This window comes from Lontra canadensis, unplaced genomic scaffold (genome assembly GCF_010015895.1).
Source record: "Lontra canadensis isolate GAN:19392208 unplaced genomic scaffold, GSC_riverotter_1.0 scaffold28, whole genome shotgun sequence".
In the NCBI taxonomy this organism is placed as follows: Eukaryota; Metazoa; Chordata; class Mammalia; order Carnivora; family Mustelidae; genus Lontra; species Lontra canadensis.
The window spans coordinates 12596415-12621930 of record NW_022631022.1 but is presented as its reverse complement, the minus strand read 5'-3'; the positions used below and the strand labels follow the sequence as shown (position 1 = coordinate 12621930).

Here is a 25516-nt window from a genome sequence, read left to right as displayed (position 1 = left end):
GAAAATCGCGTACTTCAAATATAAAGTAAGCAACATGGGATCTTCAAAAATGTTTCTAAATACATCAAAAGTCGGAGTCAGCCAAAAATACTGCATTTTCACCTGCTTCAATTGGTAAAGTTTTCACACCAAGGAGTACCTAGTATAAGAGTTTATATCACTTCATTTCCTAAAATTGTAAAGATATATAATTTACAGCTATATGGAAAATATTTTGTACTCACCTCTAACTAGTCACAGGTAAATGGAGAAAACCTTCTACTACCTTGTACCATATGAAATTGCTGTTTTTGTAGGTCAAAATTAAAACACTATTTAAAAAAATAAGTTTTATTTAATCAAAATATGCATCATGAGCATTAATAGTTTTCTTCTAATAGGATATTAAATATTTCATTTTTATAAAATTTGTCATGTCTTCAACTATATAAATTGTTCATATCCCTCCAATTACTGTTTCTTAATTGGAGAACATGTTGTTTATTAAAAAAAGCTTCAAATGATGAAAAAGATGATAGTTTGCTGGATAAAGGTCTGGTGACTATAACGGATGTGACAAAATTTAAAATCCCAATTCAATTAATTTTGCTTTAGTGGCTTGTGGCATGCGAGGTCAAGTGCTGTCATGTAAAAGTGTAGGCTCATGTTTATTAACCAACGAATGTTTTTTTAATCAAGAGTTTCACGCACAATTTTAATTTCTTGGCGAGACACTGCTGCTGCTGCTGCTGCTGCTGCTTCACTAGTGTTTAAACAGTAGTAATTAATTATTCTTCTGCAGATCACTATGCGGCCTTCAGAACTTTTTTGGTCACAATGCTAATGATGGTGCAAGTTTGGGAGCTTCACCAACATCCAACCATTGTATGAATTGCTATCAATCCTCAAACAGTATCTTGTGGTGTATTTTGTTTGTTTTTTTGTGTGTGATTTTTTTGGTCACAGGTCACTGCTTTAAGTCTCAGCGAGTACACCTCTGTCTCTGTTCTTGATCATCGCCCAGGAGGATGTTCTTGAGTCCATCGTTTCACTTTCCTCAGTCACAACAGAAACTCCTATCTACTTCAAGGCCTTGAAATTGTTGTTTATAAGTTAGCTTTCACCCTGGCTCTTAATTAGTCTTTGCTCAAAATGGATTCTGATCTCCCCCGAGGTTTGTCTTTGAATCCAAATCCCCAGAACAAGATTTTTCAAACCACCACTGAGCAGGTCTCACCAGCTGAGCTTTCTAAGGCCAACTTGATGTTTCCACCTATGTCATGTGCAGTATGTCCTGGCTTCAAATCGTGTTAAAAGAAGTATTTGCAATTCTTCCGAAGATACTGTTATTTATTTCTCTGGAAAACAATAACAAAACAACTCAATAATCAAAGGAAACTGAATGAAGAGCATAATACTATTGTAATTCTAAACAGCACAACTAGAAACATATTTCGCTTCAACTCTACTAACTGCAGTCCTTTATCAACTGATCTAATAGTAGCAATTTCATGTGGTACAATCCACAACTTAATGAACAAATACTTACTAAGCATCTACTATATGCTAACATCTGTCTCATATCTGTATAAACAGATAGCTTGAAAAGACTGACTTGAAAATAGGAAGTCACTAACTTCAAAGACCCTAGTGGGAAGAAATCTGGTAACATACTCTATTATTTTTTTTAAAACATCCATTAAAATGTATGCTTTCTTCCATGTTATAGCTACACATATTTTTTCCTGAAAACATGTCAATAGATCCTTGAAAAATTTTTTGAACCATTTAATGTAATATTAACAAAGTTCAGCTCTGCAATGTACATTTTTCAATGATTCTAACTTTCTAAAGTCAAAACTTGCCTACATTTGCTATATATTATTTTGAAGCTTCAAGAGGCTTTTTTATGTTTATGATTAACAACAACAACAACACCAACTAACATTTATTAGTATAGTACTTTCTAAAGCACCCCCATATACATTATTCTCATTTACGATAGCAAACAAGGACAATATAACATTTGCACTGGTAATGAAGTAGAATATTAACAGAAACTAAAAGGTAAATAAACTTTTTGTGTGTGCATTTAAAAAAATAATGTAAAACATTAAAACCCTGTGTCACTGAACCTCTGTAAGACACGGGGGGAGGGGACCCTTTAGTTAATGCCGGTGATTAAGCATCACTGCCCACTGCAGGTGGACCGAAAGTCTCTCGAGTGCGCATCAACTGGACATCCTTGTCAGCCATACAGGTGTCACAGCCCCATACTGCTGAGGCCTCTGCAGTTAGGAGGCCATAAGCGGTTTCAGTCATTCCAGTGCAGATCCGATGAAACCATTTCTGACAAGAGGCTTCACACAAGATGGCATCCTGATCATCATTGACTTCATTTGTACAAATTCCACAAGGATACACTGGGTCAGAAGAAGAATGGCCATGACGGCTTGGGTGAAGAGAGGATTTATTGCTTTTTTCAGTGGTGCAGGTATCTGGGGCACCTCTAGGTTGTCGCGGCTTATTCTGTGTCCCATTCGCATGGCTGTTATTTGTAGCTTCTGTGGTACTTGAACGGCTATTCTCTTGATTTACTGCATTATTTCGATTAACATTTTTTAATTCGATATTACTTTGATTCACTGTGTCATCCATATTTAAGTGAGGCGGATGAGCAGAGGAATTTTGATTAGTATTTTTGGTTGCTCCTTGACTAAAGTCTTGTTTTTGGGGTGGTGCTTTTGCTTGACTGAAAGTGTTTGGGGGAGGAATAAAAGAATGATTAGATTCTAATGGAGAAGTAAAATTTGCATTATTTCCAGGGACAAAGTTAGATGACAAGTCAGGGTTAGAAACTTGGTTAGCATTCTGTGGAGGAATCTGATTGAAGTTTTCAGCAGGATTTTGTCGAAAATGTTGATTAGGCATATTAACATTCTGACTTAGTGCATTATTATAGGATGGGTTTCCAAAGCTTGAATTATCATGTGGCCCAAAGTTAAAAGCATGAGGTCGATTAAAACCCATGCCCAAAGGATTCTGAGGAAATGGGTGTGGCTGATTCCTGAGTGAGTAAGGACCACAGTATGGGGAAGACATTCTTGGAGGTACGTGAGGTGGCATTCTGAATGTGCTATAGCCTCCAAAGCCAGGATAACCAGGGCCAAGATATGGATTTGATGAAGGTAGTGGTTTATAGGAAATAGTATTATAGTTGTCATCAAATGGATTAGCAGCCACTAGATGGTCAGAGTTTGGATTCGGTGGTGGAGCATACTCAGACAATGGAGGAAAAGAAGGCCCCTGAAATGAGAATGTAGAGTAAAGGACATGTTTCGATCAAAGAAGTTATTAAAACTGTTATCTTAACATGTAACAGCCTAGCTTTAATCAAATTTCTCTTGCTTTATGAAAATCTAATTCATTTGACCTTTCAATTCCAAATAGTTTTCATATTTAATTATATTTAATGATTAAAATGTGTAGACTTCTTTAAGAAAGGAAAGGAGGTATGGTTTTCTGAGCTCAAACTCATTGTTACTTCAAATTCCAAAGGTATTTAAGCTTCAAAAGAAGCTTCATTATGTAACTTTCATTTAATATGCTTAACTGTAATTCTGGAACCTTTCACTTAAACCATAAAATTAAGTAACAATAAACAGGATCTAAGTTTTTTTGTTAGCTTAACTTCAGGGAGTAGCTATTAAAGTATTCCCCAAGCACTATGCTCTTGGCCTCAGAATGGAAAAATAAACTTCCAGTTTTAGTCACACTGGAAGTTTAACAGATGGTGGCCAAAATGGAAATAATCTGAATACACATCTTACTTTCTCGTAGTCTTTAAAATAGAAAGAGTGCTTCAAATTTATAAGGGATAAAAGCACAGAAGCCTGTTCTTATAATGGTTATCTAAGCACAGGTTATACACAAAAGATTCTTCTACCATGATCGCTTAATGACGCGTAGGTACTACTGAATTACTTTTAATAGCTGAACACTACTTCAAGTTAAACCTGTGTCCCCAGATTTTACAATCTTTTAGTAGAACTACAATTACCTATAGTTTTTAAGTTAGATTTAAGAACAACCATTTTCATTTGTCTGCCTACACTTCTTTCTTGCAATACTCACTTTAGACCTATAGGCCAACAACAGCCACTAGTTGCAGAATTTAAAAAAAAAAAATCACTTCAGAATTCACGATTAGGTTATGAAGAGGATAGGAAACAAACCCATGACCAAATTTAAATTTACCTCATCAGATTGATCTTATCAGTGAACAAAAACCATTATTAAAGAAAATGTCAATTTACCTGTGTATTTGTCTTGCGTTTTTTCTTGTCAGGGCTTCCTAGTTGTACACCTGGTCCTCCTAACCCATCCAGTCCACTATCACCACCTTAAAAAATAATAACATTTCCACTTGTAACTAAAATCATTTTACATCTCTCACAGCAGTATCTATCATAACTACCTGTCAATATATGTTCTATTTTTATCAGATAAAAGCAATACCAAGCTTTAAAAAAAAAACAAACCCTGTTTTTTTAAAAAGTCTTCCCCATAGTTTCAGCCAGAAACATTCATCTCTACTCCCACAGTAATTTTTATTATTCTTTCAGTGAGAAAGTCTCCATTCTACCCTTGAAGCTTTAGTCATCTGGTTTCTTATCCTTGAGGCAACCACCAGTTTTTGCTCTTTCAAAAGATAATCTAGAAAAATTCCAGCATAATATCTTTTGCGGGGAGTATACAAACCATAGCATGCATACTATACAACAATGCTCTCTACACTTTGCTTTCTTCTTAGAAATCATTCCATGTGATTACATACAGAACTGCTCCATCACCTAATAACTGAGTAGTATTTCATGGTATAATTATACCATAATTCATTAAACTAGCTCCTTCCCTACTGATGGATATTTAGGTTGTTTCCAAACCTTTGCTGTCTGCAATGAAAATCTATGTATAGGTGTCTTAAATACATGTACAAATCATTCCTAGAACTGGTATTATGGCACTAAATTTTATGTGGCCTTTAAATTCTTTTTTTTTTTTAATTAATTTATTTATTTGACAGACAGAGATCACAAGTAGGCAGAGAGGCAGACAGAGAGAGATGGGGAAGCAGGCTCCCTGCTGAGCAGAGAGCCCGATGTGGGGCTCAATCCCAGGACCCTGGGATCATGACCCGAGCCTAAGGCAGAGGTTTTAACTCACTGAGCCACCCAGGCGCCCCTGGCCTTTAAATTCTTAAAGGTACAACAATGTACGTGAGTATTATTTTCTCAACAGTATACGATCAAGCAAAAGCAAAAGCTTGACTGTGAAGTAAAGAGGCTAAAAAAAGTTTATCAATATACAACACTGTGAATGGAATTAATGTCACTGATTTGTATGCTTAAAAATGGTTTAAATGGAAAGTTTTATTTTATATATATTTTACCAAAATAAAAACTAAAAAGTACGGAGTTGACATGATCTGAAAATATCAACAGAATTTTTTTCTGCTGGAAAAACAATTATGGAGAATTCTGATCATTACAAAAGTAGACAGAAGAATAAAAGTATGTATACATACATAGATACACATTTGTAATAGATTCAGTGAGTTGACAATTAGAGGAGACATGCTCACGTATGTGGATTCTGAGAAAGGGGGTATTTAAGCTGAGACTTAAAAGATAAAAATAAAAATAAATATAAAATTAAAAAATAAACTGAGACTTACAGGACAAAAAGTCTCTCATTTAAACAGCCTAAGGAAGAGCCTCTAGGCAGAGAACAGCACGTATAAAGATTCTTAAGTAGAAAGAAGCCCGATGTGGAGCACCTGGGTGGCTCAATGGGTTAAAGCCTCTGCCTTTGGCTCAGGTCATGATCTCAGGGTCCTGGGATCGAGCCCCACATCGGGCTCTCTGCTCAGTGGGGAGCCTGCTTCCTCCTTTCTCGCTCTCTGCTTGCCTCTCTGCTTACTTGTGATCTGTCAAATAAATAAATAAAATCTTTAAAAAAAAAAAAAATGAAAGCAGCACGATGTGTTTGAGAAATTTAAAAGAGGCCGGTGTGTGAAGGGACTCTGGAGAATGCCACTAGAAGAGGTTAAAGAGATAGGTAGGGATCAGATCATTTAGAGCAGTGTGGACTGAATGTGTCCCCCCAAAATTCTTATTTTGAAGACCTACTCCACAGTATGCTGGTATTTGGATGTAGTGCCCTTGGGAGGTAACGAAGATTACCACCAGTCATGAGGGTCAGGCCCTTTTGATGTGATTAGTGGCCTTAGGAGAAAGAAGAGTATGTTTTCCATCCTCCCTCTGGAGTACAAACACAGGAAAGGCCATGTGAGGACACGGGCAAGAAGGTGGGCATCTGCACACCAAAAAGAGAGCACTCACCAGGAAGTGAATTGGCTAGCACCTTAACCTTGGACTTCACAGCCTCCAAACTGGGAAAATAAATTTCTGTTGTTTAAGCCACCCAGTCTACGATACTTTGGTCTTAAAGCCCAAGCAGACTAAGACACAAAGCCTTGTAGTTTATGCTAAGGAATCTAAATTTTATCTGAAGGACAGTGAATGATCACTTAAGGGTTATGAGCAGGAAAGTGATATGATTTAAGTTTTAAAAGTATTATATTAGCAACTGTGTTGAGAATGAATTGGTGATGGGACAGGGGTAGAAGCAGGGAGACTAGTCTTTTACAATAATAGTTCAGGAAAAAAAAATGGTACTTGGCAATAAAGAGAAATAAGTGTGTTGGACAAAGACTCCCACCTAACAAAATGTGAAGCCAATTTCTCTAAGAGCTATTTAGAGAAGCTTATATACAACAAAGGTGAAAAAACTAACAAACTAACAAAATCCAGTAAGGATTCTGGATGTTAAATCAATATTTAAACATAAGAGTGCTTTTTATACACAAACTAAAACCAGTCATAAGATAGCATAGAAGAAAAGTTTTCACTTATAGGAACAAAACTAAACTAAATTAGCTAGCAATAAATTTTTTAAAATTCACAAGGTCAGTATAAATAAGAACTTTCAAAAGTTCTATATTGAGAGACACAGAGAACTACTTCTAATAATTGGAAAGGTATTCCCTGTTCTGGCTAGCCATCTAGAACAAAATAACATTGTTTTTTATACCTCATTTATTATCCCAAACAGCCTTTTTGTGCCCTCCTCAGAGACATTAGCACCAGGCATTTGAGTTCCAGGCCCATGGAGCTCACCCTCAGAGTCCAGAGGCTTTAATACTAGAATAAGCAGCACCTCCTTCTCAGAGATCTGAGTTTAAACTCCACAGGGCCCCTCCGTGAATTTATATACTCTAGTAATTCCAACTTCTTTCCTGTGGCCTTAGGAATGGTAGCTGCTTCCCAGTCAACACCTCTGTGAAAACTTTAATATCCTATTTTGCCACTTCAGTTTAATGTCTGTTAACAATACCTTATATTAAATTTTCTATTAAAAGTAACTGGTATGGTTTCTATCTCCTGAATAGATCCTGACTGATACATATCTCAAGTGCCACCAGCCAGAAACTGTCATTACTAATAAGTTAACATCATATCATTCTAGACATATAGCTTATTACCTCCTACCTACTTCTCCCTCTGTGAATATAGAGCAGTAGTAATAACTTTACAAAGATGGGATACATTTTTAAATAAAAGCATTAAATTTTAACATTTTTATAATGTAATAAAGGCAATAAGAAATGAATTAAACTATAGAATATGTTAAATATTTCTTTACCATAAGAGAAGTTTTTGGAAAGAATCCTCTAAGTCTAAAAGAAATCAAGGAAAACATTAAGTTGGAAAATGTATGTCTTCCCTCGATTTTAGATAGCATTGATTGAACTTTGAATGTTTAAGATAATATGGTATCACATCTTACTCTACTTTTTTCCATCCTATTTCCTATCATCTACTTTTTCTATCTCTACATTCAATTCTTTATTTCAGCTATATTTTCTTTTATCTCATCTTTGAATACATTTTCTGCTCTTTGTTGAGTGCTCTATTGGGAGGGGCACTAATTATTATTATGCTAGAGGAATTTTTAGCTCCATATCTATTAGTTAGCTTTTCCAACTTTACCCTTTTTTAATATCTACTTAATCTATCTGTAGTTTTCCTATTTTCTTATTATATAGTTCATATATGTTATCCATGTTGTGTTCTTTATTTCTAATTTTTTTATTTGTTCTAGAATTTGTTTAGTCCTCAATTGGTTTCCTGAGATCTGCAATTTATATTTAATCTAATTTTGTTTTATTAATCATCCTGTCTTTGAACTCTTTCCTGCTCTTATTTTTGCTTTTGTTTTTTCATTAAAGTTTAGCACTTAAAGTACATATGAGATCTTTCCTTCTGTCTTCATCTTCTGCATGCTATTTCTTTCTTCTTCTTCTTCTTTTTTTTTGTTAATTCATTAGTTTCCTATAGTATGTTTACATAGTTATTTATTTTTATCTTGCAATTCTGTCTATATCTTTTATTTGCTCTTTTATTTAACATGGGTGACTTTCTGACTCTTTTATTTACATCTAAGATTACTTGGTTTGGGTGGTATGTTTTATCTATTGAGATAATCATGTGATTTTTTTCCCCTTTAAATTATTTTAATGTTCAACTCAAAACTAACATTCCTGAAATAAAGCCAACTAACTCACTTTTATACAAATGTTATCATTTTCATGTGACTGGATATGCTGTTATCTCTTTAGAACACCTGCCTCTTCTAGCAAGATTAGTAAGAACCTCTTGTGTTTCCTTGGTACATCCAGGTTTTTAATTCTCACATTTTGTTAAATGCCCATCTACCTAGTTGGGGGGTGTAGTACCCCACTCACATGGGAGGTTTCCCTGTGTTCCTTAATTCAGTTTGTATCTGATAGAAACAGTCCTCTTTTTTTTTTTAACTTTTTGTTTCATTCATTTTTTTTTCTTGCACAAAAGAATGAGAATATAAAGAATAGTCATTTAATTTCCTTCTATCCAGACTTGCGGTTATTAGTAAGAATTCTCAAAATTCTGTAAATTACTAATAGCTTCCAAGGGTAGAGACTGTCTTAGAAGCCTTAGTGCATTTTGCACTGTTTCAGAATTATGTTATTGGGCCTTTGTTTGCTGCTGTTGCTGAACATTTTTGCTCTTTTTCAAAAACAGCTTTGGTTCATTTTACTTAGAATTTAAAAAGAGATTCTGTAAAGTAGTTCTGTTCTACCATCCCAATTTAGAAGTCTGTATTTGCCTATATCTATGTTCTTTCAGCTCAATCTTCACGACAAACCTAAGAGGTAGGTAAGTCATCTCCACTTTTTAAAGAAAGAAAAAAGAAATGGAATGTAAAGAAATCATACCACTCATTAAAAAGTAGCATAAAAATCTAAAACTAGGGTTTTGTTTCCTTTTGCTTTCAAGTTTTTGAATATATTCACAAGGTCATATAATCATTACTACTCTTTAATGCCAGAACATTATCATCACCCCATCATATACTCATTGGCAGTCATTTCCCAGTCCCTCAGGCCCTGGCAATCATGAATCTACTTATACATATTTGTCTATTCTGGATATGCCATATAAAAGGAATCATACAATATGTGGCTTTTTGTGTCTTGTTTCACTTAAACTAGAGTAATATTTTCAAGGTTTATCCACGTTATAGAATGTATTATTTCCTTTTTCTGAATGAATAATATTCCCTTGTATGGATATACCATATTACATTTATCCATTGATCAGCTGGTGAACAATTTGGGTTGTTTCCACTTTTTGGCTACTAAGAATAATGCTGTTATGAGTACTTATGTACAAGTTTTTATATAACATATGTTTTCAATTCTCTTGGGTATATATCTGGTAATAGAATCTCTGGGCAGTATGGTATCTCTTAAGTTTTTGAAGAACTGCCCTACTGCCTTCTATAGCAGCTACACCATTCTACATTCCCACCCGCTAAGTCTAAGGGTCCAATTTCCTCACATCCTCCCCAACACTTATTTTCTTTTTAATTTAACTTTATTTTTTAAAGATTTATTTGAGAGAAAGAGCGGGGGTATGGGCAGAGAGAGGGAGAGAATCTAAAGCAGACTCCCGGCTAAGCACAGAGCTTGACGCAGGGCAGAATCTCATAACTCTGAGATCATGACCTGAGTAGAAACCAAGACTCCGATGCTCAACTGACTGACTCTCCTCTGCTTGTACTTTAAATGTAGCCATTCTAGAAAGTATAAACGGATATCTCTTTGCGGTTTTAACTTGCATTTTCAAAATTACTAGTGACGTTGAACACCTTTTCATATACTTATTGATCATCTATACATATTTTTCCTTTGAAGAAATGCCTACTCCAGTCAGTTATCTATTTTTCAGTTAAGCTGTTTATCTTTTTTGTTAGGTTGTAAGAATTCTATATGTATTCTGGATACTAAACTGTTATCAGTTATAAGATTTGCAAAGATTTTCTTCCAATCTGTGGGATGTCTTTTCACTTTAATAGTGTCCTCTGACACATGTTAAGTTTTTAATTTTGATGAACTCCAATTTATCTTTCTTTCTTTTGGTTGTCTGGGTAAACCTACATTATAAACTTCTAAGATACTAGTTTGCCTCCCTAAAATCTTACAAACATACTATTTTCCTCAGTGGACCACAAAAGACAAAAATGAAAACTTCCAGGTTCAAACTAAGGAACCCCTATTTTAAATTCTTTGATGTGGTAGTAATCCCATTTCAGTAGATGGTAAGTAAAGAACTAACTGTGAGATTCAATCCACCCCTCAAAGTCATTGATTTAAAATTTCATGGTTCAGATATGACTGAATCTGTTACTAATTTATAACTATTCAGTACCCCATATAAAGTGAATTGATGATTCCATATTAACAAATCATACTCACTTTCCCTTAACAGTATATACTGACATGCTGAGCCAAGAAATGTGTTTTTCTCAAATACAAATACCTAGAAATTATGATGGGTGTGGTAGAGAAAAAGAATCAGCAATGATTTTAGAGGTCAAATAATAAAGTTATATAAATAAACAAAGGTACCAAACAACAAAGTCCTGTATTTCCTAACATCTGTCATGGATATTTCATTATAACAAAAATATAAAAAGAAAACTGCAATTCCTAAAAATAAAAACAATTACTATTAATTTAGTCTCTAATCTCCAATCTAGAATATATAAATTCTCACTCAGAGCATTAAGAATACTGAATAACTATAATTTTACAATTAAATGTTGCAATTTAAAGATGGACAGAAAGTACTTTTAATTAATGGTATGTACATCTCTGTTCACTTTCCAAAAATTTAATAACAATTACTTGTATTCACTGTAAGACAAGGCTTTGACATTTGCAACTATTTAAATAAACATTATTTTTAAGTAATCTGTGAGTAAAACCACCTTAAATTCTTCTAGAAACTGACTTCTATGGTATTAATTTTTTACTTAAGAGTATAACATTTCCCTCCATAAAGCAAATCTTCAAGTTCAACTGGTGTCTGTTGCTCCATTTATTGTTCATCTAAAGAGCGAACTATATAACATTTTCAATGGTTCTGACACTTGGCCTTACCTGGGTCCTTCCTCCTGCTACCTGTAATACTGGTAGTTCTTCTCAGTGAGGTAATCATTGTGTTAGATCAGAATCATAGACCTAAGGCCTAATTAGACTACAAGCTACCAAGAATTTTGATGATTCTCACTCTTTAAAAATAGTGAAAGGTCAGAATCCAAGGAACAGGAAAGTAGTGGCTGTAGAGCTAGTTGATTACATTACCCTAAGAACTTTTGGTACCAAAGCTTCTTTCCAGCTGCTCTATAAGCCAGCGGCTGCTAACTCTGCAAGTAAATCACTACTCAGTCAGGAGCTGAGAGCTGTGGGGCAGAGAACCAAGAAAAAGGAAACTGTCAAAGCTCATTGTTAACACTGGCCACTGTTATACTTTTAATCTGTTAATACTTGAATCTCTTTATCTCATCTCTTCACTCCTACCTGCCCAGTGACCTCTGAATTCACAAGAGGAAAAGACATGTGAAAGGTGAAGACAAAAACAGAAAAAAGAAGCCTCTCTCATCTTAAGAAAGCAAAGAAATTTTTATCTCTGTAGATATTATCACCCTACATTATGCCACTCAATCTCAATTAAACGAAATAATTATCTTATCTCTCCTTTACCCTTTAAACTTTATCTGGAGCTGGAAGTTGAAGTATATGCCTCTTCATAGTCTTATTGGAGAGTGTCATCTATTAAACAAGGCAATTTCTTCCCATCTAAAGAATCTACAAGTTATTCTTTTATATGAAATCTATTGGAAGTATAGTTATTTTTTCTATTTATAATTTTTATTTTTATAAACTATGGATTATTTGCTTTAGGGCTTTTATATATTTTTGTTCTAATTACATTATATATTATATATATATTAAAGAATCTATTTCAGCCTCAAGTCCTTAAAAAGGAAGTGAGGGTATTGTTCTGTACACTAGATAGTGGTATGCCTTTTATGTCATGTAAATTTTCATTTTTTAACTTCACATTTTGTAAAAACTGGAGGGAATCAACAGTAGATTAGAGGATGCAGAAGAATGGATCAGTAATCTAGAAGATAGGGTCATGGAAAGAACCAACATGAATAGCAAAAAGAAAAAATAACTTTTTTTTTAGATTTTACTTATCTATTTGACAGAGACACAGTGAGAGAGGGAACAAAGCAGGGGGAGTGGGAGAGGGAGAAGCAGGCTTCCCGCCAAGCACTGAGCCCAATGTGGGGCTCGATCCCAGCACTCTGGGATCACACCTTGAGCCCAAGGCAGACGCTTAACAATGAAGCCACCCAGGCACCCCAAGAAAAATGATTTTTTCAAAAAATGAAGGTAGGTTAAAGGAGCTCTTGGACAATATCAAGCAAACAAACATTTGCATTACAAGGGTCCCCAAAGGAGAAGAGAGAGAAAAGGGGGCAGAAAACTAATTTGAAGAAATAATAGCTGAAAACTTCCCCAGCCACAGGGAAGGAGACAGACATCCAGCTTCAGTAATGCTAGAATCCCAAACAAGATGAATTCCAAGAAGTCCACACAATGACATATAATAATTAAAATATCAGAGATTAAAGACAATTTTAAAAGCAGCAAGAGAAAAGAAAATGGTTATATACAAGAGAAATCCCATAAATCTATCAGCTGATTTTTTAACAGAAATTTTGCAGGCCAAAAGAGAGAAGTATTATCCATTCAAAGTGATGAAAGGAAAAACCCACAACCAGGAATACTCTAGCCAGCAAGATTATCATTCAGAAATTCAGAATTCAGGAGAGATAAAGTTTCCCAGACACATAAATGTTAAAGGAGTTCATCACCACTAAGCTAGCCTTATGAAAATTGTTGAAGGGACTTCTCTAAATGGAAAAGAAAAGGCCATAATTAAAAGCAAGAAAATTATGGGGTATCTACATGGCTCAGTTGATTAAGTGTCTAACACCACAGAAATGCAAGGAATTATAAGAGACTACTTCAAAAAATTATATGCAACAAGCTTGACAACCTAGAATGGTTAAGTTCTAAAAACAATCAACATTCCAAAACTGAATCAAAAGGAAATAAAAAATCTGAACACAGACCAAATATTAGTAATGAAAATGAACTGGTAATCAAAAAAACTTCCAAAAAACAAAAGCTCAGGACCAGATGGATTCATAGGTGAGTTCTACCAAAGAAGAGTTAACACCTATTCTCCTCAAACTATTCCAAAAAATAGAAGGAAAATTTTCAAACACATTCTACAAGGCCTACATGATCCTGATACCAAAACCAAACATGACACAAACAAAACAAAACACAATTACAAATTACAATTACAGTTGGTATCACCAATGAATACAGATGCAGAATATTAGCAAACCACATTCAATAATACATTGAAAGGATCACTTACCACCAAGAATCGTTCAACATCTACAAAGCAATCAACATGATACACCACACTAACAAAATGAAGGGTAAAAACCATACGATCATCTCAGTACATACAGAAAAAGGATTTGACAGAATTCAATATCTTTCATGATATAAACCTTCAACAAAGTGGGTTTAGAGGGAACATGCCTCAACATAATAAAGGCCATATATAACAAACCCAAAGCTAACATCATACTCAATGATGAAAAACTGAGAGCTTTTCCTCTAAGATCAGGAAAAAGACAAGGTTGTCTACTCTCACTGCTTTTATTCAACGTAGTACTGGACATTCCAGCCATAGCAGTCAGACAAGAAAAAGAAATAAAAGGCATCCACATTGATAGAGAAGAAGTTAAACCATCACTATTTGCAGATAATATGTAATACTATACATGGAAAACCTTAGAGACTCCACCAAAAATCTATTAGAAGTAACAAATGAACTCAGTATAGTTGCAGGATACAAAATTAATACTCAGAAATCAGTTGTGTTCCTATACACTAATAAGGAAATAGCAGAAAAATGAAGAAAACAACCAAACAACAAAAATGAAAAAAATAATTCCATTTACAACTGTACCAAAAAGAATAAAATACCAGGAATAAATTTAACAAAGGAGGTGAAAGATGTTTACTCTGAAAATTATAAAACATTGTTGAAAAAAACTGAAGATAGCACAAACAAATGGAAAGATACTCACGCTCATGGATGGAAGACTTAATATTGTTACAATGTCCATACTACCTAAGGCAATAACAGATGCAATGCAATCCCTATCAAAATACCAATAGCATTTTTTGGAGAATTACAGCAAATAATCCCCAAAACTGTACGGAACCACAAAAGAGCCTAAACAGCCAAAGTAACCTTGAATAAGGAGAACAAAGCTGGAGGTATCATAATCTCAGATTTCAAGCTATACTAAAAGAGCTGTGGTAATCAAAACAATATGGCACTGGCACTAAAACAGACACAAAGATCAACAGAATAGAATAAAGCTTAGAAATAAACCCATGCTAATATGGCCAAATACTGTAAGCAAAGGAGGCAAGAATACGTTATGGTAAAAAAACTGTCTTCAATGGCTGCATGGGTGACTCGGTTGAGTGACAGCCTCTTGATTTTAGCTCAGGTCATGATTTCAGCATTGTGGGATCAAGCCCTGTGTAGGGCTCCACACTCAGCAGAGAGTTTGCTTGAGATTCCGCCCCCCCACCCCGCCGCCCCTCTCCCGTTCACACTCTCTTTCTCTCAAATAAATAAATAAATCTTTTTTAAAAATAGAAATAATCTTGCAATAAATGGTGCTGGGAAAACTGAGGAAAACTACATGAAAAATAATGAAATGGGGTCACTTTCTCACATCATACATGAAACAAATTTAAAATGGATTAAAACCTAAATGTGAGACTTGAATCCACAAAACTCCTAGAAGAAAACAGCAATTCTTTGATATCAACATTTCTCTAGATATGCCTCCTAAAGCAAGGGAAACAAAAGCAAAAATAAACTATTGAGACTACACCAAAATAAAAAACCTTTCGCACAGTGTAGGAAACCATCAACAAAAGGAAAAGATAACCTACTGAATGGGAGGAGATACTCACAGATGACATATCTCATAAGGGCTTAATATTATAAATAAAGAACCTACACAACTCAGTAACAAAACTCAATAACAAAAAAACCCCGAAGAAGCTGATTTAAAAATGGATAGATGACATGAACGTTTTGCCAAAGGAGACATATATATGGCCAAAAGACACATGAAAAGATGCTCTATATCACTAATCATCAGAAACACAAATCAAAACCACAATGAGAGATCACCTTACACTTGTCAGGATGTTTAGTATCAAAGAAACAAGAAATAAGTGTTGACAAGGATTCAGGAACCCTTGGGTCCTACTGGTGGTAATGCAAATTGTTGCAGCCACTATGGAAAACACTATGGAAGTTTCCTAAAAATTTAAAAACAGAAATACCATATGATCCATTAATTCCACTACTGAGTGTTTAGTCAAAGAAAACAAAAACACTAATTTGAAAAAACATATGCACCCTTATGTTTACTGCAGCATTATTTACAATAGCCAAAATACAGAAGCAACCTAAGTGTCCACTGCTGGATGAATGCATAAAGAAGATGGGATATGGACACACATACACACACACACACACACACACACACACACACTCCCCACACCGGAATATCACTCAGCCATAAAAAAGAATGAGATCTTGCCATTTAGGACAGCATGTGTGGACCTGGAGGGCATTATGCTAAGTGAAGTAAGCCAGACAGAGAAAAGCAAATACCATACGATTTCACTTTTATGTGGAATCTAAAAAACAAAACAAACAAGAAAAACAGAAACAGACCCATAAAATCAGAGAAAAAACTGGTGGTTGGCAGAGGGTGGAGGGGAGGGAAAAGTGGATGAAGGGGAGTGGGAGATTCAGGCTTCCAGTTATGTAATGAATAAGTCTGGGGGATAAAATGTCAACATAGGGAATATAGTCAACAAGAGGATTGTAATAGCAAAATATGGTGACAGATGGTGGCTACACTTGTAGTGAAAATAGTGTAACGTATAGAGTTGTCAAATTACTATGTTGTACACCTGAAACTAATGTAACACTGTGTCAACTATATTCCATAATTTTTTTTTATATTTTACATTTTTTCCCTTCAAAAACTGCTTTACTTCAAAAGTAGTTCAAATAAGTATGCATTCTAATTACTATGCTGATTAAATGACGGAAACCAAGTCTCCGTCCCTCCCAAAAAATTTATGTGTTGACCTCCTAATCCTCAGTTTGATGGTACTTGGAGAAGGGGCTGTGGGAGGTGACTAGTCCCTGCCTTAATGAATGGAATTAGTGTCCTTATAAAACAAACCTGGGAGAGCTCCTTGGCTCTCCTAGCATCCAGAATTGTGCCCAATAAATTGCCACCCAGTCCATGGTATCTGTTACAGCAGCCTGAACTGACTAGGCAGTGTATACTGCCTGGCACACAGTGGACCCTCAAATATTAGTTTTCATTTTGCTCTCCTTTCAACTAAACAATACCATAATCTCACTTCATTTCAGTTTCTATAGTATTTAATGCCCTATCAAAAGATCTCGTATCAAGCATTATTAACACATTCAGTGGAAAATATCAATTTTTCATAATAGCACAGAAGTCTGGGATATAATGTCAGTTTATTCCATCATTTACTATGGATGTGAACATCTTAACTAACAGCTTTGCCTTCACCTGAAACATGCACTTCGTTAACACTGGTCTCTACCATTGAAAGAAAATATTATGAATTTATATGTCAATACAGTATTATAAGAAATGGCCTTGGAAGGGAGGGGGGTGGGAGGATGGGTGAGCCTGGTGGTGGGTATTAAGGAGGGTACGTATTGCACGGAGCACTGGGTGTGGTGCATAAACAATGAATCTTGGAACACACAAAAAAATTAAATTAAAAAAAAAAGAAATGACCTTATATGATTGAAATGAAAATGCCATTATACTCTTTTAGAATGTAAGGCAGAAAATGTCTGCCATGTGATACTCAGAACCTAGATCAATCTGGGCATGTAATAAATATTAAATTCTGAAAACCCTCAACATCTGTGATTTAAGGTTCCAAATATTTGTGGTTCCTGTACCACCTGTTCTCCCCAGACTAATGATCTTTCTATCACTGAGGTTCATGAGGTTTAAAGTTGCTAATGGATGTAAACTTATAGGAGGGTGGGTGGATAGCACTCATGTGTGAAGCTGACTCTATACAATAATACCTCTAATAATAAACTTATTTTATGAACAAAGTCAACCAAATTTTTTAACAAAAACTTCAAAAATGAAGAAAAAAACTGCAAATATTCATAAAAATCACATAATAAACAGCTTATACCTTTCTGTTTTGGCAAAATTGTGAAATATGAGGGGTTTCTGCTTTTATAATTTTTTTTTAGTTCACTGTCTTTTCCATAAAGGGAACCTTTATTTCTTTTCCATTCATATCCACTCCTAATCAAAACAAGAAAAAATATGCTGTCTTTTACTTATTAATTGATTAAATATACCTAAAAGTGAATGTTGGTCACATTACTTGTTATATTTTAGAATGTGTATTTTAGAATGTATATTCTATTTCTGATTTTAAAAGTAAACAGATAACTTCAAAAAATAATAATTCCTCCCCATAAGGGTCCCATAATCTAGAGAAAACAATTTTTTTTCTTTTTTTGGAATTCTTAAATTTTATGCGATAAATATTATGATAGACATGAGCACAGGATGTGGAGGGAACATAAGGAGGTCCCACCTAATTTTGACTGAGGGAGGAATATCAGAAAAGACATCCTGGGAGGTTTCAACAAAGCTGAGGCCGTGAGGATGGGTATTCTACCAAAGGTGAGGAAAAAAGAGGGCAAGCCTAGCAGACAGAACAGAATGTGTGAGAAAGGTTTAAAGGCAAGAGAAACCATGAGAACCTCTAGAAAGGGAATGTGATTATCTCACACCTGGACAGGAGACCGTTTCATGGAATATGAAGGATAGAGAACTAAGGGGTAGGCCTGGACCAAGTAAAAAAGAGCCAATATAAGAAGGTTGGATTTTTATCCAAAGATAATGGGGAACAACTAAAGAGTTTTACAAAAAAAAAAAAAAAAAGAGTAACATGACTGAATTGTGTTTTCTAGCACACTGGCAATGGAACACAGTTAACTAAGACTTTCAGGCATAGAGTTTAGCTCTAGCTTTGTCACTTACTAGCTAGGTAAACTTGAATGTTATTTAACCACACAGTACTTGACCTTTCTGAACTTTAGTCAGTCAACTGTAAACCTAGAATCATAGTAACATCTAACTCAAAAGGTTCTTGAGAGGTTTAAACAAGACATCCATTTAAAACAATTAATAAACTGCTTGGTAAGTACTCAGTAGATAGTAGTTATTAATCATCAGCAGTAGCAATGTGGAAAATGGATTAAGAGGGACAAAACGGGAGGCCAGGAAACCGGTGAGAGGCCTATGATAATAATCAAAAAGATAAAGTCTAAACTAACGAAGTGGTTATAGAAAAGTCGGAGATGGTGGGTTCAAAACGTGGAAAGGAGACAGGTATTCTAGGACTTTGGGAAAGTGTTGGCTGGGAGTAGAAGATGGGTTTGGGTCACTGGATAAATTATGTTCACCAAGACAGGGAGTGTGGGAGGAAGAGCACAATGGACATCTCACAGATAAATACATTTCAATCAACAGACTAAAAACAAAATTCATTTATCTTCCCCTCATAAATCTTTTCTTCCTTTTATACTTCTGTGACACTCTCCTCTTTCGGTTTTTTCCTTCTACCTCTCAGGCTAATCCTTCACATTCTGCTTTTCAGAGTCCTCTTTTCACCCTTTGTCTTCTAAATACTAGTTTCAAAGTTGCTTTTCTCTTCTCACTTCTCACTGTCCCGAGTGAGTTATCTACTCCCAAGGCATCAATTAGTTTACTTGTTTACTGATAACTTCCAGATCTCTATTTCTGGCTCAGCCCACTTTCCTCAATTCCAAACCATGTATATCCATTGTGCACACTGAAACACCTCAGGGGGCTATTCATGCAAGGTGTTGAAAATCAAACTACTTTCCTGATAATGTTTAGCCTTTATATGTACCAATGAAAAAATAAAACAGCAAAACCCCCTAAAATCTTTCCTTTAGACTTCAATTAGCTCCTCCCCTCCACTTTATGACTACCTAAATTAAGTTTCATCTCCAGTCTGAATCCAAATCCTCCATACACTCACTCAACATGGCCTACAAGTATATTTTTACTACTTTTATGATATCTCTATGCTATTATCCCATTCTAAACCACATCCCAACATCTCCAATGTCATGCCTAACTCCGGTTAAAAACACTTCATCTGGAATGAATGCTCAACTTCCTTCTTCATCTCTAAATTTCTTTCTCCACTCTCTTTTTTTCTCCATGACTACCTCTTCATTTCATTCTATTTCCCTTCTCTCATCTGCAGAGATGTGACTTATGAGAAAGAAGCCTTTTCTGTCTCACCTCTAGCTTCCCACATTGAATGCTCAGCACATGGTACATATTCAAAAACATGTATTGAATGTTTTATTAATGAATTATCCTCTCTTCTGATGTTTTTCAGTTTCTCCCCTCTCATGTTCTTCTGTAAGTCTACCATATGTTTGTCTATCTTCAAAGAAAAAAAAAAAGACACTTTCTCTTAATTGTATCCTTCCAACCTACTGGCTATGTCTTTCTGTCTACCACCATGCTTCTTTACATCACATTTTTATCACTCAATTTTTACTACTTGAAAATGTGTTTTTTTTCCCAGAAGTGCCTTTTTAAAACCACTGCTGACTTACTAAACCTTTTTCTCATCCCCATTGTCCTTGCTGCTTTTTCTACATCATTTCCACAAAGGAATACTCACTGCTTCTTAGAACACTTAGAACACTTCTTAGAACACTTCTCCAGAAGGCATTCCTTGATTCCCTTAAAGATAGGTTATAGGTTCCATTATTTCCTATAGATGATCACAGCACTTCTCATGCTGTTTCTAACTACTTATTTGTCTGCATCCTAAAGACTTCTGGAAAACAGTATTATGTCTTCCTAATCAATATTTCCCCTGTCTAGTGCTATGACTGCTCAATAAATATTTGCTGAATAAATGAATTGATATTGTGATCAGATCAACACCTAAGAGTTCTGAGAATACTGCATAATGAGAATATTGGTTAAAATAAGGATGACAGGTAACATTTTAAGAGACCAGACAATCAAAAATCAGCATAAATATATGAATGAGTTACTTCATGTATTCACTCATTCATTCATTTGGCATATATTACAGGCAAAACAATGAGGGGAGAAATAGTAAGATAACCAAGATATTGTACCTATCTTCATGGATCTTTCTTATAATCAAGGGCTGAGGGGCTGAGGGTGGTAACAACTGGTAGAAAATAAGAGTAAGATACATTGCCACTAAATAACAATTCTGAATCTAATATTAAAATATCAGGACAGGTTTAGAAGACCCCCAAATCAGCTTCCTCTTGTCCACTCACCTTTTCAATCTAGGTCTACCATCATTGGGTCTCAAACCTTAGTAGGCATAAGGAACACAAGGGATCTTGTTAAAGATGTAGAGAAATCACCCAGAAATTCTGATTCTGTGGGCCCAGAAACCTACATTTTTTTAAACAATTTTTTTTAATTTTTATTTATTCATTTGACAGAGATCACAAGCAGGCAGAGAGGGAGGCAGAGAGAGAGAGGAGGAAGCAGGCTCCCTGCCGAGCAGAGAGCCCGACGCGGGGCTCGATCCCAGGACCCCAAGATCATGACCTGAGCCGAAGGCAGAGGCTGAACCCACTGGGCCACCCAGGTGCCCTGAAACCTACATTTTTAATAAATATCCCAGGGGATATACTTTTGGTCTACAAAGCATACTACTGTAAAGTCCTTAGTCATGTTGTCATAATTTTGTCATATCTGAGTTCCATCTGTGACACTGTTTGCTTAATAATTTCTTCAAATTTAAATTGTGTGTATCTTAGCCTTAAACTAAACAAGAGGTCTGATGACTTATATTTTTTATAATACACATGAAACAAATACATAACTATTTAAAAGTCTGTCTGTATACATTGGTAGATGGTAAACAGTTTAAGAAGCACTGTTCACAGTTTGTATTCTGCAAAGACCACATCCTGCATGTCTTAGGATATAAATTACAACAAAAAGTTGCAGAGCAGTCAAGTTCAGCTGAATTGTGTTTCAGAATCACTCATATAGATATTCTGATACCTTTTATAAAATAATCCAAAATATTTTAAAAATTAATGTTATAGTCACTACAAAGTAGCTTATTATAAAAACTCCTCCTCATTTTGATTTTTCATTTTGAAAAGTGCTTTCTTTGCCTTTTATTCTGGTACTTAACTTGCAGAATATTCCTGAGCTGACACCTGAGCCGACTACATACAGCTAAGGCACCAAACTTAAAAGCAGTAGCTGGAACAAAATAAAGATAGATTTGTGCTCTTGATCTACAGTAAAATATCCATCCATTTTATTTAAAATTACATTTAAGACTGATAATTGAGTTCAAAGGTATAAACCTGAGAACTTTCTTTTCCTTCAACCCCAAAGTAATTTATAATAATCGGCAAAATAATATGGCAAAAATATCAGAGGAATAACTGTATTTCAGAAAGGTCTATTCCTTAACGGGTTTGGCAACTCAAAACCACAAACAGAAAAGGAAGCTGCAATAGAAAACCTATGCTGGGGGCGCCTGGGTGGCTCAGTGGGTTAAAGCCTCTGTTTTCGGCTCAGGTCATGATCCCAGGGTCCTGGGATCGAGCCCCACATCGGGCTCTCTGCTCAGCAGGGAGCCTGCTTCCCCCTCTCTCTCTGCCTGCCTCTCTGCCTACTTGTGATCTCTCTCTGTCAAATAAATAAATAAAATCTTTAAAAAAAAAAAAAAAGAAAACCTATGCTGGTATTAAACCTTAAAAACAATATTCTGCTCTAAATTATGTTTTTGCTTAAATGGCTAAGAAAATCAATCTCTACCTAAATACACAAGTGATGTCTTTTGGATCATCAACACATTGTTACTGTGTTACAATCCGGTTCTCTAGGATTAATCTCTAGTCACATGGAACAAAAACATAGATGAATGACTGTGGTTCTTGATCTCTACATCTCTTAAGTCAATTGGAAATTTACCTTACTCCTTACTGATTTATAAAGCACTTTATCCTGTTTGGATGAAAGGATTATTGCAGTAGCTTCCTAACTAGCTTTCCTGCCTCACCCCAGTCTATTCTCCACAGGGCAGCCAGAGAAACCCTGTTAAAAATATAATTCCTGGGGTGCCTGGGTGGCTTAGTCAGTTAAGTGTCTGCCTTGGGCTCAGCTCAAGATCTCAGAGTCCTGAATTGAGCCCCTGCTCAGCGGGGAGTCTGCTTCTCCCTCTCCTTCTGCCCCTCCTCCCCTCGTGTGCATGCATGGTCTCTCAAATAATAATATATATACCTCTTCTCACCTTTTCTCCTCAGCTCATACTACTCTCCCTTTGCTCACTCTCTGCTGGTTACCATAACTTCTTTGCTGTTGCTTGAACACACACAGCAAGTTCCAGACCCAGGGCCTTTGCACTCGCTGTTCCTTTCGCTGTGACTGCTCTTCCCACGCATACCCATATGGCTCTGGTCTATCACTTCCTTTGGTCCTGGCTCAAACATCATCTTCCAGATCCTCTTACAGATAACCTATACCTCTCCACCTCTTATGTATTTCCTAACCACTTTACCTGCTTTGTTTATCTCCAGAGCACTTACTATCTGACATTCTATATCTTTTGTTCATTATCTCCTTAGAGTGTGAACTGCTACCCGGTGAGGACTCTCCCTGCTTTGTTCACCGTTGTACCCCAGTGCCAAGAACAGTGCACAGCACACAGTACATGTTCAATAAATATTTGCTTAATGAACAGTGTTATTTCAACTTTGGGACTTTCAGCCTTAATCCCATTTAGAGTTGAAAATAAAAGCTGGAGGATATCCCCCAAATTTCCAGCCGCTATTTGGCATCTGTGAACTTACACGCATTATCTTTTGTCTGGTACGGCGTTCCCTCCGATTTTTCTTCGATAGTAAGGCAGCAGGAAATTTCCTAACTAGTGTGCAAGGAAGACGCAAACCAATCACGTATTAAATTGATTTTAGGTGATTTGATTCTTATCCATAAGCCCACAAAGAAAATGCCTTTTGAATTTATATAGTGTCTCCTCTTCAACCCAAGGAAAATAACGCTGTATATATGTTGCCTTTGAGGGTGGGAAGGGGGCTGGGAGAGAAGCGAAGGCCCGGTACACCTTCCTCAAAGCGTCAACTCTTGAGCAGCCCAACTTACTTTTTGGGGGGTGGGCATCGTTCGTGGTCTCTGTCGGGGAGGGGGTGTTTCTTTCTCACCCTTCGAGGTGCCTATTGTGCTGTCTTGCGAACGAGCTAAGGTGGGAGAGGAGCGGGGTACGGAGGGATGCTGAGCGCGGCTTCAACTGCCGCCTCACACAAAGTCGGAGGCGAGGGCTCCGCGCGGGTGTCTGGGGCGAGCGGGCTCCGGGGCCGCGCGCCTCGAAACGCAGCCTCGGCCCCGGGGCGCAGGCGGGACGCGCGGGCTGCGCGGAGTTAGGCCCGGACAGAGCCCCGTGGCCTCCCAGCGGCCGGGCACGCGGCCCCCGCGCACCCCACTCACCCCGAATCCCCCAATCCCGTGCCCTTCCCGGTTACCTCGAACTCTCTTCAGCGAAATGGGATCCTTCTCCTGTTCTGCTGACATTACAGACCGCAAAGCATGACTCCCCCCCAGGCCGCGGGAATTCGGTCTCTTTGATGCTGCGGCGGCGGCTCCTCCTCCTCGCGGGGCCGCTGCGGCTGCGAGGCGAGCCTCCGAGCCGAGGCGCGGCCGAGGGCGGCGGGGACGCGGGCCGACTTTGCAAAGTTTGGGAGGAAGACGAGGCCTCGGGGCGGCCGGGCGGTGTGCGGGGGCTGGCCGAGCTCAGCGGCGGCGGCCGGGAGCGCGGCCTGGGGGCGGCCCCCCGCCCGGGGCCGGCATGTGCGGAGGACGAGTGCGCCGCCGCCGCCGCCTCCTCCCACTCCTTCTTCCTCGCCGCCGCCGCCGCCGCCTCGGGAGCCGCTGACAGGGGAGGCAGGAGGCGGGTGGCCGGGCCCTGGCGGCGCACTCACAGCGCCCTCTGAGGAGGAGGTCTGCGCTCTCGCCGCTCCCGAGTCGCAGACACAAAAGCCCCCAGCCTGGAGCCGCCTGCAAAACCCGCTCTGGGGCGGGCGAGGGACGTGGCGCGGCCCCGCGGCTTCCCCGCCCTGAGCTCCCCAGCCCCGCGCGGGGACGGACTTCGGGGGGCGGGGGCCGCTGCTTGGTCCCGCGGCGCCCGCCGCCGCTGCCGTCTCGCGCTCCGCCTCGGCCCAGCCCCCACGGCCCGCGCGCGCCTCTCGCTCCGCGCCGGGACTCGCGGGCCCGCGGCTCTCGCAGCCGGGGCGGGCCGTCGCGCGCCGAGGGGCCGCCCCGCCCAGCCCCGCGCCTGGCGTCCCCCGCCGCCCCGCCGGGCCTGAGGACGTTCGGCTCAGCGGCTGGCCCGCCCGGGCCACGCTCCTGTGAGGAAATGGCATCTCCGAACTTCGTCGGAGGCCACAGCAGGCATCTTGGCCTCGCAGCCAGGGATCTGAAAGAGAAACGTAGGATCCGAGAAAACTTTGTAAGCGGGAGCTGGAGAGTTCTCGGCCGGCATGTGGAGATCCACATTCTCAGGCTCCGTGTCCGTGGTCTGGACACCTGTTTGTTGAATGCCCTAACTTCAAGTTTTAATGACTCGACTCTTCAAGAAAGAGCGATGAAGAATTTCATACAAGAAAGGAGGATGGGTGGGAGCGGTGAGAAGATTGGACCTGATTTAGACGTTACATTTTAGGAGAAG

General features: G+C 37.8%; 1 protein-coding gene across 1 annotated transcript; it reads right to left on the bottom strand.

Annotated features, from left to right (window-relative positions):
• Positions 1-923: 923 nt before the first annotated feature.
• Positions 924-24477, bottom strand: PYGO1 (pygopus family PHD finger 1). Its single transcript, XM_032864896.1, has 3 exons — positions 24315-24477; positions 4296-4381; positions 924-3285 (listed from the first exon to the last, which is right to left on the bottom strand). Exons 1-3 carry the CDS (start codon positions 24361-24363, stop codon positions 2161-2163), a joined length of 1260 nt encoding a protein of 419 aa, XP_032720787.1. The 5' UTR covers positions 24364-24477; the 3' UTR covers positions 924-2160.
• Positions 24478-25516: the final 1039 nt, after the last annotated feature.